Below are 16,750 nucleotides of genomic sequence, written 5' to 3'. Positions count from 1 at the left end.
TGGATCATTTTGACTACTCGTAATTCAGTCATTTTGACAGTTACGTCACTTTAGTTTTCACAAAATTGTAGGACATTAAGTTGTCTTTTGACAACCGTCAAAAGTTCATATAGTCAACTGTCAAAATAACGTTAAAATTTAACAGTAAAAACCACAATGCACTTGTTGGTGTCACTAGAACTTGGTTCACTTTGACTGCTCGTAATTCAGTTATTTTGACAGTTACGTCACTCTAGTTTTCACCAAATTGTAGGTATTTAAGTTGTCTTTTGACAACCGTAAAAAGTCTATAGTGTCAACTGTCAAAATAACGTCAAAATTTGACGATAAAGGCACATTGCACTTATTGGTGTCACTCGACTACTTGGTTTCATTTGACAGCTCGTAATTCTGTCATTTTGACAGTTACGTCACTCTAGTTTTCACCAGATGATAGGTCTTTAAATTGTCTTTTGACAACCGTAAAAATTTCATATAGTTAACTGTCAAAATAACGTCAAAATTTGACGACAATGACAACATTGCACTTATTGGAGTCACTCAAACTTGGTTCACTTTGACTGCTCGTAATTCAGTTATTTTGACAGTTACGTCACTCTGGTTTTCACCAGATGATAGGTCTTTAAATTGTCTTTTGACAACCGTAAAAATTTCATATAGTTAACTGTCAAAATAACGTCAAAATTTGACGACAATGACAACATTGCACTTATTGGTGTGACTCAAACTTGGTTCACTTTGACTGCTCGTAATTCAGTTATTTTGACAGTTACGTCACTCTGGTTTTCACCAGATGATAGGTCTTTAAATTGTCTTTTGACAACCGTAAAAATTTCATATAGTTAACTGTCAAAATAACGTCAAAATTTGACGACAATGACAACATTGCGCTTATTGGTGTGACTCAGACTTGGTTCACTTTGACTGCTCGTAATTCAGTTATTTTGACAGTTACGTCACTCCAGTTTTCACCAGAAAACGGCTTAGAACTCAGACTGTACGTTACCTTCTCGGCCCGATGCAAAGCCTTCGTCTTCCAATCGGTCCAGTAAATGTGATTCCCGACCACGACAAGCCCGTAAGGATGAGGTATACTATCCAAGATCAGTTTGCGATTCCTCCCATCGAGATCGCACGATTCGATCGTGTTCCGTTTGGCGTCGTTCCAGTACAAACGTTCCTCCGGCCGATCAATCGCCAATCCATTCGGCCACGTAATGTTCTCGCTTATCAGAATCTTCCGATTCGTCCCGTCCATGTGAGCCACCTCGATTTTCGGTCCTTGTTTGCCCCAATCGGACCAAAACATCAAACCGTGATGATAGTGGAGAGTGATCGCTCGGGGATTGTAGATTTTCGTGTTGAAGAGGACTTTCCTGTTTGTCCCGTCCAGTTCGGCCACTTCGATGCTTCGACGGTCCGCGTCGGTCCAGTAAATCTGTAACAGAAAAATTGAATTGAATGTCCTCTTGGAAGTCGGCTCCTGATGATCCGATCGTGACGAAACTTGCGCACACTAATTCAGCACACATTCCTCTAGCATCCGTGTAAATTTCAACTTTCTAGCTCACCCTGTATGGACAGGATAAATTTTTGAACTCGAAAATCGTTTGGTTTTTGCTGCGCTCCTGTGACAGAAAAATGGAATTGAATGTCCTCTTGGAACTCGGCTCCTGATGATCCGATCGAGACGAAACTTGCGTACACTAATTCAGCACACTTTCCTCTAGCATCCGTGTAAATTTCAACTTTCTAGCTCACCCTGTATGGACAGGGTGAACTTTTGAAGTCGAAAAACGTTTGTTTTTTGCTGCGCTCCTGTGACAGAAAAATTGAATTGAATGTCCTCTTGGAACTCGGCTCCTGATGATCCGATCGAGACGAAACTTGCGTACACAAATTCAGCACACTTTCATCTAGCATCCGTGTAAATTTCAACTTTCTAGCTCACCCTGTATGGGGAGGGTGGTTTTTTGAACTCGAAAAACGTTTGTTTTTTACTCCTACTATGCTGTGCAGCTTCGCTCCTGAGTATGCGAGCTTCACGAAACTCTGGTTGCTAATACTACATATTTTTGGAATTCTCATTAAATTTCCTATCCAATAACCTAAAAAACACTAAAAAACTCTGTACAGTCAGGGAGAAAAGCGCTGTCAAAATTTAAACTGCAAAAAACAATGTTCAAAGGACAGTCTGCGACAAAATTACCCGTAAAACCCGCTTAGAGTGACAGAATGACATTTTAAAGCAAATTTTTGGAATCCTCATTAAATTTACTATCCAATAACCTCAAAAAACACTTAAAAATTCAGTACAGTCAGGGAGAAAAGCGCTGTCAAAATTTGAACTGCAAAAAAAGTGTTCAAAGGACAGTCTGCGACAAAATCGTCTGTAAAACCCACTTGGAGTGACAAAATGACGTTTTTAAGCATATTCTTGGAATCCTCATTAAATTTACTATCCAATAACCAAAAAAACACTAAAAAAATCAGTACAGTCAGGAACAAAAGCGCTGTTAAAGTTGAAACTTCAAAAAACACTGTTCAAAGGACAGTCTGCGACAAAATGACCCGTGAAACCCACTTGGAGTTACTAAATGACATTTCTAAGCACATTTTTGGAATTCTCATTAAATTTCCTATCCAATAACCTCAAAAAACACTCAAAAATTCAGTACAGTCAGGGAGAAAAGCGCTGTCAAAATTTGAACTGCAAAAAAAGTGTTCAAAGGACAGTCTGCGACAAAATCGTCTGTAAAACCCACTTGGAGTGACAAAATGACGTTTTTAAGCATATTCTTGGAATCCTCATTAAATTTACTATCCAATAACCAAAAAAACACTAAAAAAATCAGTACAGTCAGGAACAAAAGCGCTGTTAAAGTTGAAACTTCAAAAAACACTGTTCAAAGGACAGTCTGCGACAAAATGACCCGTGAAACCCACTTGGAGTTACTAAATGACATTTCTAAGCACATTTTTGGAATTCTCATTAAATTTCCTATCCAATAACCTCAAAAAACACTTAAAAATTCAGTACAGTCAGGGAGAAAAGCGCTGTCAAAATTTGAACTGCAAAAAAAGTGTTCAAAGGACAGTCTGCGACAAAATCGTCTGTAAAACCCACTTGGAGTGACAAAATGACGTTTTTAAGCATATTCTTGGAATCTTCATTAAATTTACTATCCAATAACCAAAAAAACACTAAAAAAATCAGTACAGTCAGGAACAAAAGCGCTGTTAAAGTTGAAACTTCAAAAAACACTGTTCAAAGGACAGTCTGCGACAAAATTACCCGTGAAACCCACTTGGAGTTACTAAATGACATTTCTAAGCACATTTTAGGAATTCTCATTAAATTTCCTATCCAATAACCTCAAAAAACACTCAAAAATTCAGTACAGTCAGGGAGAAAAGCGCTGTCAAAATTTGAACTGCAAAAAAAGTGTTCAAAGGACAGTCTGCGACAAAATCGTTTGTAAAACCTAATTGGAGTGACAGAATGACATTTTAAAGCACATTTATGGAATTGTCATTAAATTTCCTATCCAATAACCTTAAAAACACTTAAAAATTCAATACAGTCAGGAAGAAAACCGCTGTCAAAGTTTAAACTGCAAAAAACAGTGTTCAAAGGACAGTCCGCGACAAAATCGACTGTAAAACGCACTTGGAGCGACAGAATGACAGATGAAAAAGAAGAAGCAGAACTCAGAGCTAAAGACGGATCTGAAGCTAAAAAGAGACAGAAGAAGCGGGATCACAAACTACGAACGATCAAGAAGAAAGAGAAATAAGAGGAAAAAATAAGATAGAAAATGAAAAAGCAGAAGAAGAAGATAGAAAAGAAAAAAAATTGAAAAGACTGACGGAAGAGAAAAACGGAAGCAAATTACTAAAAAACAGAAAGAAAAAAAGAAGAAAAGATAGAAGAAGAAGAAGGCCAAGAAAAAATAGAAGAAACAGGACGTAGAGCTGATAAAGATGCTGAAGCTAAGAGAGAAAGGGAAGACGCTAAAGCTAAATTGAACAAGAAAGACAAATTCAAAATATAAAAGAAACTGAAGCAGAACCCGAAGAAAGATAAAGCAGCGGAAGATTAAGCTGCAAAGGAGAAAGAAGATGCAAAAGTAGAAGAAAAGACTAAGAGAGGTAGAAAAAGCAGAAAATGAAAATCAGGGTCATAACTGTCCCGCAAAGTACTTTAACGTAAGTAATCGATTATTTTCTGTATTCCACTAAAGGAACCAACTAATTTACTATCTTTGTGGGTAATTTGAACCCCAAGTACAGTCACTTTGGCTGGTTTTCATGCAAAGTAGCTGGGAAGGTTGTTGTTACCTTGAGTTTTGTGGAAATCAGGGTCCAAACTGTCCCGCAAAGTACTTTAAAGTAAGTAATCGATTATTTTCTGTAATCCACTGAAGGAATCAACTAATTTACTATCTTTGTGAGCAATTTTAACCTCAAGTACAGTCACTTTGGCTTGTTTTCATGCAAAGTAGCTGGGAAGGTGGTTGATACCTTGAGTTTTGTGAAAATCAGGGTCATAACTGTCCCGCAAAGTGCTTTAACGTAAGTAATCGATTACTTTCTGTATTCCACTGAGGGAACCAACTAATTTACTATCTTTGTGAGCAATTTGAACCCCAAGTACAGTCACTTTGGCTTGTTTTCATGCAAAGTAGCTGGGAAGGTGGTTGATACCTTGAGTTTTGTGAAAATCAGGCTCATAACTGTCCCGCAAAGTACTTTAACGTAAGTAATCGATTACTTTCTGTATTTCACTGAAGGAACCAACTAATTTACTATCTTTGTGAGAAATTTGAACCCCAAGTACAGTCACTTTGGCTTGTTTTCATGCAAAGTAGCTGGGAAGGTTGTTGATACCTTGAGTTTTGTGGAAATCAGGGTTATAACTGTCCCGCAAAGTACGTTAACGTAAGTAATCGATTACTTTCTGTATTCCACTGAAGGAACCAACTAATTTACTATCTTTGTGAGCAATTTGAACCCCAAGTACAGTCACTTTGGCTTGTTTTCATGCAAAGTAGCTGGGAAGGTTGTTGATACCTTGAGTTTTGTGGAAATCAGGGTTATAACTGTCCCGCAAAGTACGTTAACGTAAGTAATCGATTACTTTCTGTATTCCACTGAAGGAACCAACTAATTTACTATCTTTGTGAGCAATTTGAACCCCAAGTACAGTCACTTTGGCTTGTTTTCATGCAAAGTAGCTGGGAAGGTTGTTGATACCTTGAGTTTTGTGGAAATCAGGGTCATAACTGTCCCGCAAAGTACTTTAACGTAAGTAATCGATTACTTTCTGTATTCCACTGAAGGAACCAACTAATTTATTATCTTTGTGAGCAATTTGAACCCCAAGCACAGTCACTTTGGCTTGTTTTCATGTAAAGTAGCTGGGAAGGTTGTTGATACCTTGAGTTTTGTGGAAATCAGGGTCATAACTGTCCCGCAAAGTACTTTAAAGTAAGTAATCGATTATTTTCTGTAATCTACTAAAGGAACCAACTAATTTACTATCTTTGTGAGCAATTTGAACCCCAGGTACAGTCACTTTGGCTGGTTTTCATGCAAAGTAGCTGGGAAGGTTGTTGATACCTTGAGTTTTGTGAAAATCAGGGTCATAACTGTACCGCAAAGTACTTTAACGTAAGTAATCGATTACTTTCTGTATTCCACTGAAGGAACCAACTAATTTACTATCTTTGTGAGAAATTTGAACCCCAATTACGGTCACTTTGGCTGGTTTTCATGCAAAGTAGCTGGAAAGGTGGTTGATACCTTGAGTTTTGTGGAAATCAGGGTCATAACTGTCCCGCAAAGTACTTTAACGTAAGTAATCGATTACTTTCTGTATTTCACTGAAGGAACCAACTAATTTACTATCTTTGTGGGCAATTTGAACCCCAAGTACAGTCACTTTGGCTGGTTTTCCTGTAAAGTAGCTGGGAAGGTTGTTGTTACCTTGAGTTTTGTGAAAATCAGGGTCATAACTGTACCGCAAAGTACTTTAACGTAAGTAATCGATTATTTTCTGTAATCTACTGAAGGAACCAACTAATTTACTACCTTTGTGAGCAATTTGAACTCCAAGTACAGTCACTTTGGCTTGTTTTCCTGTAAAGTAGCTGGGAAGGTTGTTGATACCTTGAGTTTCATGAAAATCAGGGTCATAACTGTCCCGCAAAGTACTTTAAAGTAAGTAATCGATTATTTTCTGTAATCCACTGAAGGAATCAACTAATTTACTACCTTTGTGAGCAATTTGAACTCCAAGTACAGTCACTTTGGCTTGTTTTCCTGTAAAGTAGCTGGGAAGGTTGTTGTTACCTTGAGTTTTGTGGAAATCAGGGTCATAACTGTCCCGCAAAGTACTTTAACGTAAGTAATCGATTACTTTCTGTATTCCACTGAAGGAACCAACTAATTTACTATCTTTGTGGGCAATTTGAACCCCAAGTACAGTCACTTTGGCTGGTTTTCATGCAAAGTAGCTGGGAAGGTTGTTGTTACCTTGAGTTTTGTGGAAATCAGGGTCATAACTGTCCCGCAAAGTACTTTAACGTAAGTAATCGATTACTTTCTGTATTCCACTGAAGGAACCAACTAATTTACTATTTTTGTGGGCAATTTGAACCCCAAGTACCGTCACTTTGGCTGGTTTTCATGCAAAGTAGCTGGGAAGGTGGTTGATACCTTGAGTTTTGTGGAAATCAGGGTCATAACTGTCCTAACTGTCCCGCAAAGTACTTTAACGTAAGTAATCAATTACTTTCTGTATTCGACTGAAGGAACCAACTAATTTACTATCTTTGTGGGCAATTTGAACCCCAAGTACAGTCACTTTGGCTTGTTTTCATGCAAAGTAGCTGGGAAGGTTGTTGATACCTTGAGTTTTGTGGAAATCAGGGTCATAACTGTCCCGCAAAGTACTTTAGCGTAAGTAACCGATTACTTTCTGTATTCCACTGAAGGAACCAACTAATTTACTATCTTTGTGGGCAATTTGAACCCCAAGTACTGTCACTTTGGCTTGTTTTCATGCAAAGTAGTCGGGAAGGTTGCTGATACCTTGAGTTTTGTGGAAATCAGGGTCATAACTGTCCCGCAAAGTACTTTAACGTAAGTAATCAATTACTTTCTGTATTCGACTGAAGGAACCAACTAATTTACTATCTTTGTGGGCAATTTGAACCCCAAGTACAGTCACTTTGGCTTGTTTTCATGTAAAGTAGCTGGGAAGGTTGTTGATACCTTGAGTTTTGTGGAAATCAGGGTCATAACTGTCCCGCAAAGTACTTTAACGTAAGTAATCGATTACTTTCTCTATTCCACTGAAGGAACCAACTAATTTACTATCTTTGTGAGCAATTTGAACTCCAAGTACAGTCACTTTGTCTTGTTTTCATGCAAAGTAGCTGGGAAGGTTGTTGATACCTTGAGTTTTGTGGAAATCAGGGTCATAACTGTCCCGCAAAGTGCTTTAACGTAAGTAATCGATTACTTTCTGTATTCCACTGAAGGAACCAACTAATTTACTATCTTTGTGAGCAATTTGAACCCCAAGTACAGTCACTTTGGCTGGTTTTCATGCAAAGTAGCTGGGAAGGTTGTTAATACCTTGAGTTTCATGAAAATCAAGGTCATAACTGTCCCGCAAAGTACTTTAACGCAAGTAATCGATTACTTTCTGTATTTCACTGAAGGAACCAACTAATTTACTATCTTTGTGGGCAATTTGAACTCCAAGTACAGTCACTTTGGCTTGTTTTCCTGCAATGTAGCTGGGAAGGTTGTTGATACCTCGAGTTTTGTGGAAATCAGGGTCCTAACTGTCCCGCAAAGTACTTTAAGGTAAGTAATCGATTACTTTCTGTATTCCACTGAAAGAACCAACTAATTTACTATCTTTGTGGGTAATTTGAACCCCAAGTACAGTCACTTTGGCTGGTTTTCATGCAAAGTAGCTGGGAAGGTTGTTGTTACCTTGAGTTTTGTGGAAATCAGGGTCCAAACTGTCCCGCAAAGTACTTTAAAGTAAGTAATCGATTATTTTCTGTAATCCACTGAAGGAATCAACTAATTTACTATCTTTGTGAGCAATTTTAACCTCAAGTACAGTCACTTTGGCTTGTTTTCATGCAAAGTAGCTGGGAAGGTGGTTGATACCTTGAGTTTTGTGAAAATCAGGGTCATAACTGTCCCGCAAAGTGCTTTAACGTAAGTAATCGATTACTTTCTGTATTCCACTGAGGGAACCAACTAATTTACTATCTTTGTGAGCAATTTGAACCCCAAGTACAGTCACTTTGGCTTGTTTTCATGCAAAGTAGCTGGGAAGGTGGTTGATACCTTGAGTTTTGTGAAAATCAGGCTCATAACTGTCCCGCAAAGTACTTTAACGTAAGTAATCGATTACTTTCTGTATTTCACTGAAGGAACCAACTAATTTACTATCTTTGTGAGAAATTTGAACCCCAAGTACAGTCACTTTGGCTTGTTTTCATGCAAAGTAGCTGGGAAGGTTGTTGATACCTTGAGTTTTGTGGAAATCAGGGTTATAACTGTCCCGCAAAGTACGTTAACGTAAGTAATCGATTACTTTCTGTATTCCACTGAAGGAACCAACTAATTTACTATCTTTGTGAGCAATTTGAACCCCAAGTACAGTCACTTTGGCTTGTTTTCATGCAAAGTAGCTGGGAAGGTTGTTGATACCTTGAGTTTTGTGGAAATCAGGGTTATAACTGTCCCGCAAAGTACGTTAACGTAAGTAATCGATTACTTTCTGTATTCCACTGAAGGAACCAACTAATTTACTATCTTTGTGAGCAATTTGAACCCCAAGTACAGTCACTTTGGCTTGTTTTCATGCAAAGTAGCTGGGAAGGTTGTTGATACCTTGAGTTTTGTGGAAATCAGGGTCATAACTGTCCCGCAAAGTACTTTAACGTAAGTAATCGATTACTTTCTGTATTCCACTGAAGGAACCAACTAATTTATTATCTTTGTGAGCAATTTGAACCCCAAGCACAGTCACTTTGGCTTGTTTTCATGTAAAGTAGCTGGGAAGGTTGTTGATACCTTGAGTTTTGTGGAAATCAGGGTCATAACTGTCCCGCAAAGTACTTTAAAGTAAGTAATCGATTATTTTCTGTAATCTACTAAAGGAACCAACTAATTTACTATCTTTGTGAGCAATTTGAACCCCAGGTACAGTCACTTTGGCTGGTTTTCATGCAAAGTAGCTGGGAAGGTTGTTGATACCTTGAGTTTTGTGAAAATCAGGGTCATAACTGTACCGCAAAGTACTTTAACGTAAGTAATCGATTACTTTCTGTATTCCACTGAAGGAACCAACTAATTTACTATCTTTGTGAGAAATTTGAACCCCAATTACGGTCACTTTGGCTGGTTTTCATGCAAAGTAGCTGGAAAGGTGGTTGATACCTTGAGTTTTGTGGAAATCAGGGTCATAACTGTCCCGCAAAGTACTTTAACGTAAGTAATCGATTACTTTCTGTATTTCACTGAAGGAACCAACTAATTTACTATCTTTGTGGGCAATTTGAACCCCAAGTACAGTCACTTTGGCTGGTTTTCCTGTAAAGTAGCTGGGAAGGTTGTTGTTACCTTGAGTTTTGTGAAAATCAGGGTCATAACTGTACCGCAAAGTACTTTAACGTAAGTAATCGATTATTTTCTGTAATCTACTGAAGGAACCAACTAATTTACTACCTTTGTGAGCAATTTGAACTCCAAGTACAGTCACTTTGGCTTGTTTTCCTGTAAAGTAGCTGGGAAGGTTGTTGATACCTTGAGTTTCATGAAAATCAGGGTCATAACTGTCCCGCAAAGTACTTTAAAGTAAGTAATCGATTATTTTCTGTAATCCACTGAAGGAATCAACTAATTTACTACCTTTGTGAGCAATTTGAACTCCAAGTACAGTCACTTTGGCTTGTTTTCCTGTAAAGTAGCTGGGAAGGTTGTTGTTACCTTGAGTTTTGTGGAAATCAGGGTCATAACTGTCCCGCAAAGTACTTTAACGTAAGTAATCGATTACTTTCTGTATTCCACTGAAGGAACCAACTAATTTACTATCTTTGTGGGCAATTTGAACCCCAAGTACAGTCACTTTGGCTGGTTTTCATGCAAAGTAGCTGGGAAGGTTGTTGTTACCTTGAGTTTTGTGGAAATCAGGGTCATAACTGTCCCGCAAAGTACTTTAACGTAAGTAATCGATTACTTTCTGTATTCCACTGAAGGAACCAACTAATTTACTATTTTTGTGGGCAATTTGAACCCCAAGTACCGTCACTTTGGCTGGTTTTCATGCAAAGTAGCTGGGAAGGTGGTTGATACCTTGAGTTTTGTGGAAATCAGGGTCATAACTGTCCTAACTGTCCCGCAAAGTACTTTAACGTAAGTAATCAATTACTTTCTGTATTCGACTGAAGGAACCAACTAATTTACTATCTTTGTGGGCAATTTGAACCCCAAGTACAGTCACTTTGGCTTGTTTTCATGCAAAGTAGCTGGGAAGGTTGTTGATACCTTGAGTTTTGTGGAAATCAGGGTCATAACTGTCCCGCAAAGTACTTTAGCGTAAGTAACCGATTACTTTCTGTATTCCACTGAAGGAACCAACTAATTTACTATCTTTGTGGGCAATTTGAACCCCAAGTACTGTCACTTTGGCTTGTTTTCATGCAAAGTAGTCGGGAAGGTTGCTGATACCTTGAGTTTTGTGGAAATCAGGGTCATAACTGTCCCGCAAAGTACTTTAACGTAAGTAATCAATTACTTTCTGTATTCGACTGAAGGAACCAACTAATTTACTATCTTTGTGGGCAATTTGAACCCCAAGTACAGTCACTTTGGCTTGTTTTCATGTAAAGTAGCTGGGAAGGTTGTTGATACCTTGAGTTTTGTGGAAATCAGGGTCATAACTGTCCCGCAAAGTACTTTAACGTAAGTAATCGATTACTTTCTCTATTCCACTGAAGGAACCAACTAATTTACTATCTTTGTGAGCAATTTGAACTCCAAGTACAGTCACTTTGTCTTGTTTTCATGCAAAGTAGCTGGGAAGGTTGTTGATACCTTGAGTTTTGTGGAAATCAGGGTCATAACTGTCCCGCAAAGTGCTTTAACGTAAGTAATCGATTACTTTCTGTATTCCACTGAAGGAACCAACTAATTTACTATCTTTGTGAGCAATTTGAACCCCAAGTACAGTCACTTTGGCTGGTTTTCATGCAAAGTAGCTGGGAAGGTTGTTAATACCTTGAGTTTCATGAAAATCAAGGTCATAACTGTCCCGCAAAGTACTTTAACGCAAGTAATCGATTACTTTCTGTATTTCACTGAAGGAACCAACTAATTTACTATCTTTGTGGGCAATTTGAACTCCAAGTACAGTCACTTTGGCTTGTTTTCCTGCAATGTAGCTGGGAAGGTTGTTGATACCTCGAGTTTTGTGGAAATCAGGGTCCTAACTGTCCCGCAAAGTACTTTAAGGTAAGTAATCGATTACTTTCTGTATTCCACTGAAAGAACCAACTAATTTACTATCTTTGTGAGCAATTTGAACCCCAAGTACAGTCACTTTGGCTTGTTTTCATGCAAAGTAGCTGGGAAGGTTGTTAATACCTTGAGTTTCATGAAAATCAAGGTCATAACTGTCCCGCAAAGTACTTTAACGTAAGTAATCGATTACTTTCTGTATTCCACTGAAGGAACCAACTAATTTACTATCTTTGTGAGCAATTTGAACCCCAAGTACAGTCACTTTGGCTTGTTTTCATGCAAAGTAGCTGGGAAGGTTGTTGATACCTTGAGTTTCATGAAAATCAGGGTCATAACTGTCCCGCAAAGTACTTTAAAGTAAGTAATCGATTATTTTCTGTATTCCACTGAAGGAACCAACTAATTTACTATCTTTGTGGGCAATTTGAACCCCAAGTACTGTCACTTTGGCTTGTTTTCATGCAAAGTAGTCGGGAAGGTTGTTGATACCTTGAGTTTTGTGGAAATCAGGGTCATAACTGTCCCGCAAAGTACTTTAGCGTAAGTAACCGATTACTTTCTGTATTCCACTGAAGGAACCAACTAATTTACTATCTTTGTGGGCAATTTGAACCCCAAGTACTGTCACTTTGGCTTGTTTTCATGCAAAGTAGTCGGGAAGGTTGTTGATACCTTGAGTTTTGTGGAAATCAGGGTCATAACTGTCCCGCAAAGTACTTTAACGTAAGTAATCGATTACTTTCTCTATTCCACTGAAGGAACCAACTAATTTACTATCTTGGTGAGCAATTTGAACCCCAAGTACAGTCACTTTGTCTTGTTTTCATGCAAAGTAGCTGGGAAGGTTGTTGATACCTTGAGTTTCATGAAAATCAGGGTCATAACTGTCCCGCAAAGTACTTTAAAGTAAGTAATCGATTATTTTCTGTAATCTACTAAAGGAACCAACTAATTTACTATCTTTGTGGGCAATTTGAACCCCAAGTACTGTCACTTTGTCTTGTTTTCATGCAAAGTAGCTGGGAAGGTTGTTGATACCTTGAGTTTCATGAAAATCAGGGTCATAACTGTCCCGCAAAGTACTTTAAAGTAAGTAATCGATTATTTTCTGTAATCTACTAAAGGAACCAACTAATTTACTATCTTTGTGAGCAATTTGAACCCCAAGTACTGTCAGTTTGGCTTGTTTTCATGCAAAGTAGCTGGGAAGGTTGTTGTTACTTTGAGTTTTGTGGAAATCAGGGTCATAACTGTCCCGCAAAGTACTTTAACGTAAGTAATCGATTACTTTCTCTATTCCACTGAAGGAACCAACTAATTTACTATCTTTGTGAGCAATTTGAACCCCAAGTACAGTCACTTTGGCTTGTTTTCATGCAAAGTAGCTGGGAAGGTTGTTGATACCTTGAGTTTTGTGGAAATCAGGGTCATAACTGTCCCGCAAAGTACTTTAACGTAAGTAATCGATTACTTTCTCTATTCCACTGAAGGAACCAACTAATTTACTATCTTGGTGAGCAATTTGAACCCCAAGTACAGTCACTTTGTCTTGTTTTCATGCAAAGTAGCTGGGAAGGTTGTTGATACCTTGAGTTTCATGAAAATCAGGGTCATAACTGTCCCGCAAAGTACTTTAAAGTAAGTAATCGATTATTTTCTGTAATCTACTAAAGGAACCAACTAATTTACTATCTTTGTGAGCAATTTGAACCCCAAGTACAGTCACTTTGGCTTGTTTTCATGCAAAGTAGCTGGGAAGGTTGTTGATACCTTGAGTTTCATGAAAATCAGGGTCATAACTGTCCCGCAAAGTACTTTAAAGTAAGTAATCGATTATTTTCTGTAATCTACTAAAGGAACCAACTAATTTACTATCTTTGTGAGCAATTTGAACCCCAAGTACAGTCACTTTGGCTTGTTTTCATGCAAAGTAGCTGGGAAGGTTGTTGATACCTTGAGTTTTGTGGAAATCAGGGTCATAACTGTCCCGCAAAGTACTTTAACGTAAGTAATCGATTACTTTCTCTATTCCACTGAAGGAACCAACTAATTTACTATCTTGGTGAGCAATTTGAACCCCAAGTACAGTCACTTTGTCTTGTTTTCATGCAAAGTAGCTGGGAAGGTTGTTGATACCTTGAGTTTCATGAAAATCAGGGTCATAACTGTCCCGCAAAGTACTTTAAAGTAAGTAATCGATTATTTTCTGTAATCTACTAAAGGAACCAACTAATTTACTATCTTTGTGAGCAATTTGAACCCCAAGTACAGTCACTTTGGCTTGTTTTCATGCAAAGTAGCTGGGAAGGTTGTTGATACCTTGAGTTTTGTGGAAATCAGGGTCATAACTGTCCCGCAAAGTACTTTAACGTAAGTAATCGATTACTTTCTCTATTCCACTGAAGGAACCAACTAATTTACTATCTTGGTGAGCAATTTGAACCCCAAGTACAGTCACTTTGTCTTGTTTTCATGCAAAGTAGCTGGGAAGGTTGTTGATACCTTGAGTTTCATGAAAATCAGGGTCATAACTGTCCCGCAAAGTACTTTAAAGTAAGTAATCGATTATTTTCTGTAATCTACTAAAGGAACCAACTAATTTACTATCTTTGTGAGCAATTTGAACCCCAAGTACAGTCACTTTGTCTTGTTTTCATGCAAAGTAGCTGGGAAGGTTGTTGATACCTTGAGTTTCATGAAAATCAGGGTCATAACTGTCCCGCAAAGTACTTTAAAGTAAGTAATCGATTATTTTCTGTAATCTACTAAAGGAACCAACTAATTTACTATCTTTGTGAGCAATTTGAACCCCAAGTACAGTCACTTTGGCTTGTTTTCATGCAAAGTAGCTGGGAAGGTTGTTGATACCTTGAGTTTTGTGGAAATCAGGGTCATAACTGTCCCGCAAAGTACTTTAACGTAAGTAATCGATTACTTTCTCTATTCCACTGAAGGAACCAACTAATTTACTATCTTGGTGAGCAATTTGAACCCCAAGTACAGTCACTTTGTCTTGTTTTCATGCAAAGTAGCTGGGAAGGTTGTTGATACCTTGAGTTTCATGAAAATCAGGGTCATAACTGTCCCGCAAAGTACTTTAAAGTAAGTAATCGATTATTTTCTGTAATCTACTAAAGGAACCAACTAATTTACTATCTTTGTGAGCAATTTGAACCCCAAGTACAGTCACTTTGTCTTGTTTTCATGCAAAGTAGCTGGGAAGGTTGTTGATACCTTGAGTTTCATGAAAATCAGGGTCATAACTGTCCCGCAAAGTACTTTAAAGTAAGTAATCGATTATTTTCTGTAATCTACTAAAGGAACCAACTAATTTACTATCTTTGTGAGCAATTTGAACCCCAAGTACAGTCACTTTGGCTTGTTTTCATGCAAAGTAGCTGGGAAGGTTGTTGATACCTTGAGTTTTGTGGAAATCAGGGTCATAACTGTCCCGCAAAGTACTTTAACGTAAGTAATCGATTACTTTCTGTATTCCACTGAAGGAACCAACTAATTGACTATCTTTGTGGGCAATTTGAACCCGAAGTACAGTCACTTTGGCTTGTTTTCATGTAAAGTAGCTGGGAAGGTTGTTGTTACCTTGAGTTTTGTGAAAATCAGGGTCATAACTGTCCCGCAAAGTATTTTAACGTAAGTAATCGATTACTTTCTGTAATCCACTGAAGGAACCAACTAATTTACTATCTTTGTGGGCAATTTGAACCCCAAGTACAGTCACTTTGGCTTGTTTTCATGCAAAGTAGCCGGAAAGGTTGTTGATACCTTGAGTTTAATGAAAATCAGGGTCATAACTGTCCCGCAAAGTACTTTAAAGTAAGTAATCGATTATTTTCTGTATTTCACTGAAGGAACCAACCAATTTACTATCTTTGTGAGCAATTTGGACCCCAAGTACAGTCACTTTGGCTTGTTTTCATGCAAAGTAGCTGGGAAGGTTGTTGATACCTTGAGTTTCATGAAAATCAGGTCCACACCATGAAATAAGAGTGAAAAGGGGAAACGGATCGCAAATTCTCCCTAATAAACCCACAAAACAAACAGATTTGCTTCAAATACCTTTCGTCCAGTCGAATCGATGGCAATTCCATCAGGACCGTCGATTTCCCTCGTGATGATGTTCTTCCGGGACTTTCCACTTGGATCCGCCCGTTGTATCGATCCCTCCGTGGTGTCGGTCCAGTAGATTTGACCAGTTTTCCGATCGACATCCACCGAAGTGGCCAGTTTCAGATGCGCGAACGGCATCACCACATCGACCATATACGGCACGTCCAAAGAGATTTGACGGATCTCCATGCGGTGTGCCATTATCAGGTAGTTTAAGGGACCGTTTGTGCAGGTTTTCTTGTCTTTCTGAGGAAGGAAACAAACACGAATGAGCAAAATGCAACGTTGCATCTCTTGAAAGTCGCTTCAAACCACCGAATTAGCTAACAGCTGACATTTTAAGGTACCCGACAGAGACACGAAATGCATATTTATGATAGTTGTACCACCCAAATAACTTTTGAAATAACTAGGCAGAGATTTGGCAACCGTGTTTCTGGTGTTTATGGTCTTTGGAAAGAGGGTTTAAAATGCGACGTTGCCACTTTTTACCGCTCGTTAAACATCCAAAAATGACAACAAATTCTTTGGAGACCAAGCAAATGTACCTCTACTGAAATTCTGAAGTCTCTGAGAAGCATTTGGCAACCGCGCTTCTGGTTTTTAGTGTCGCTGGAAAGAAGGCTTAAAATGCGATGTTGCCACTGTTTTTTGCTCGCTGAGCGCCTTAAATTAACAAAGTTATCGACTTTTCAATTCTTTGAAGACCAAAGAGATGCATCTCTACTGGCATTCTTAAGTCTCTGAGAAGCATTTGGCAATCGCGCTTTTCGCGTTCACTGTCGCTGAAAAGAAAGCTTAAAATGCGATGTTGCCACTTTTTTTCGCTCGCTGAGCGCCTTAAATTAACAAAGTTATCGACTTTTCAATTCGTTGAAGACCAAAGAGATGCGACTCTACTGGCATTCTGAAGTCTCTGAGAAGCATTTGGCAACCGCGCTTCTGGTTTTTAGTGTCGCTGGAAAGACGGCTTAAAATGCGACGTTGCCATTTTTTACCGCTTGCTCGCCGCTCAAAATTAACAAAGTTATCGACTTTTCAATTCTTTGGAGACCAAGTAGATGTA

General features: G+C 38.4%; 1 protein-coding gene across 1 annotated transcript in view; it reads right to left on the bottom strand.

The window, feature by feature from the left end:
• The window catches only part of Lrp4 (LDL receptor related protein 4), a 122,661-nt gene that overhangs the window by 54,268 nt on the left and 51,643 nt on the right, over positions 1 to 16,750 (bottom strand). Inside the window, exons 17-18 of the mRNA XM_081991285.1 lie at positions 15,634 to 15,930; positions 1,007 to 1,438 (exon numbers count right to left, since the gene is read on the bottom strand). Coding sequence (XP_081847411.1) covers positions 1,007 to 1,438; positions 15,634 to 15,930 — 729 coding nt within the window. The remainder of the gene's footprint in view (positions 1 to 1,006; positions 1,439 to 15,633; positions 15,931 to 16,750) is intronic.

Source organism: Ips typographus, linkage group LG12 (assembly GCF_016097725.1).
Source record: "Ips typographus isolate SLU linkage group LG12, UJ_Ityp_2.0, whole genome shotgun sequence".
Taxonomy (NCBI): Eukaryota; Metazoa; Arthropoda; class Insecta; order Coleoptera; family Curculionidae; genus Ips; species Ips typographus.
Note: the sequence above shows the minus strand (reverse complement) of the source record. Positions and strands in the feature narration are given on the sequence as shown.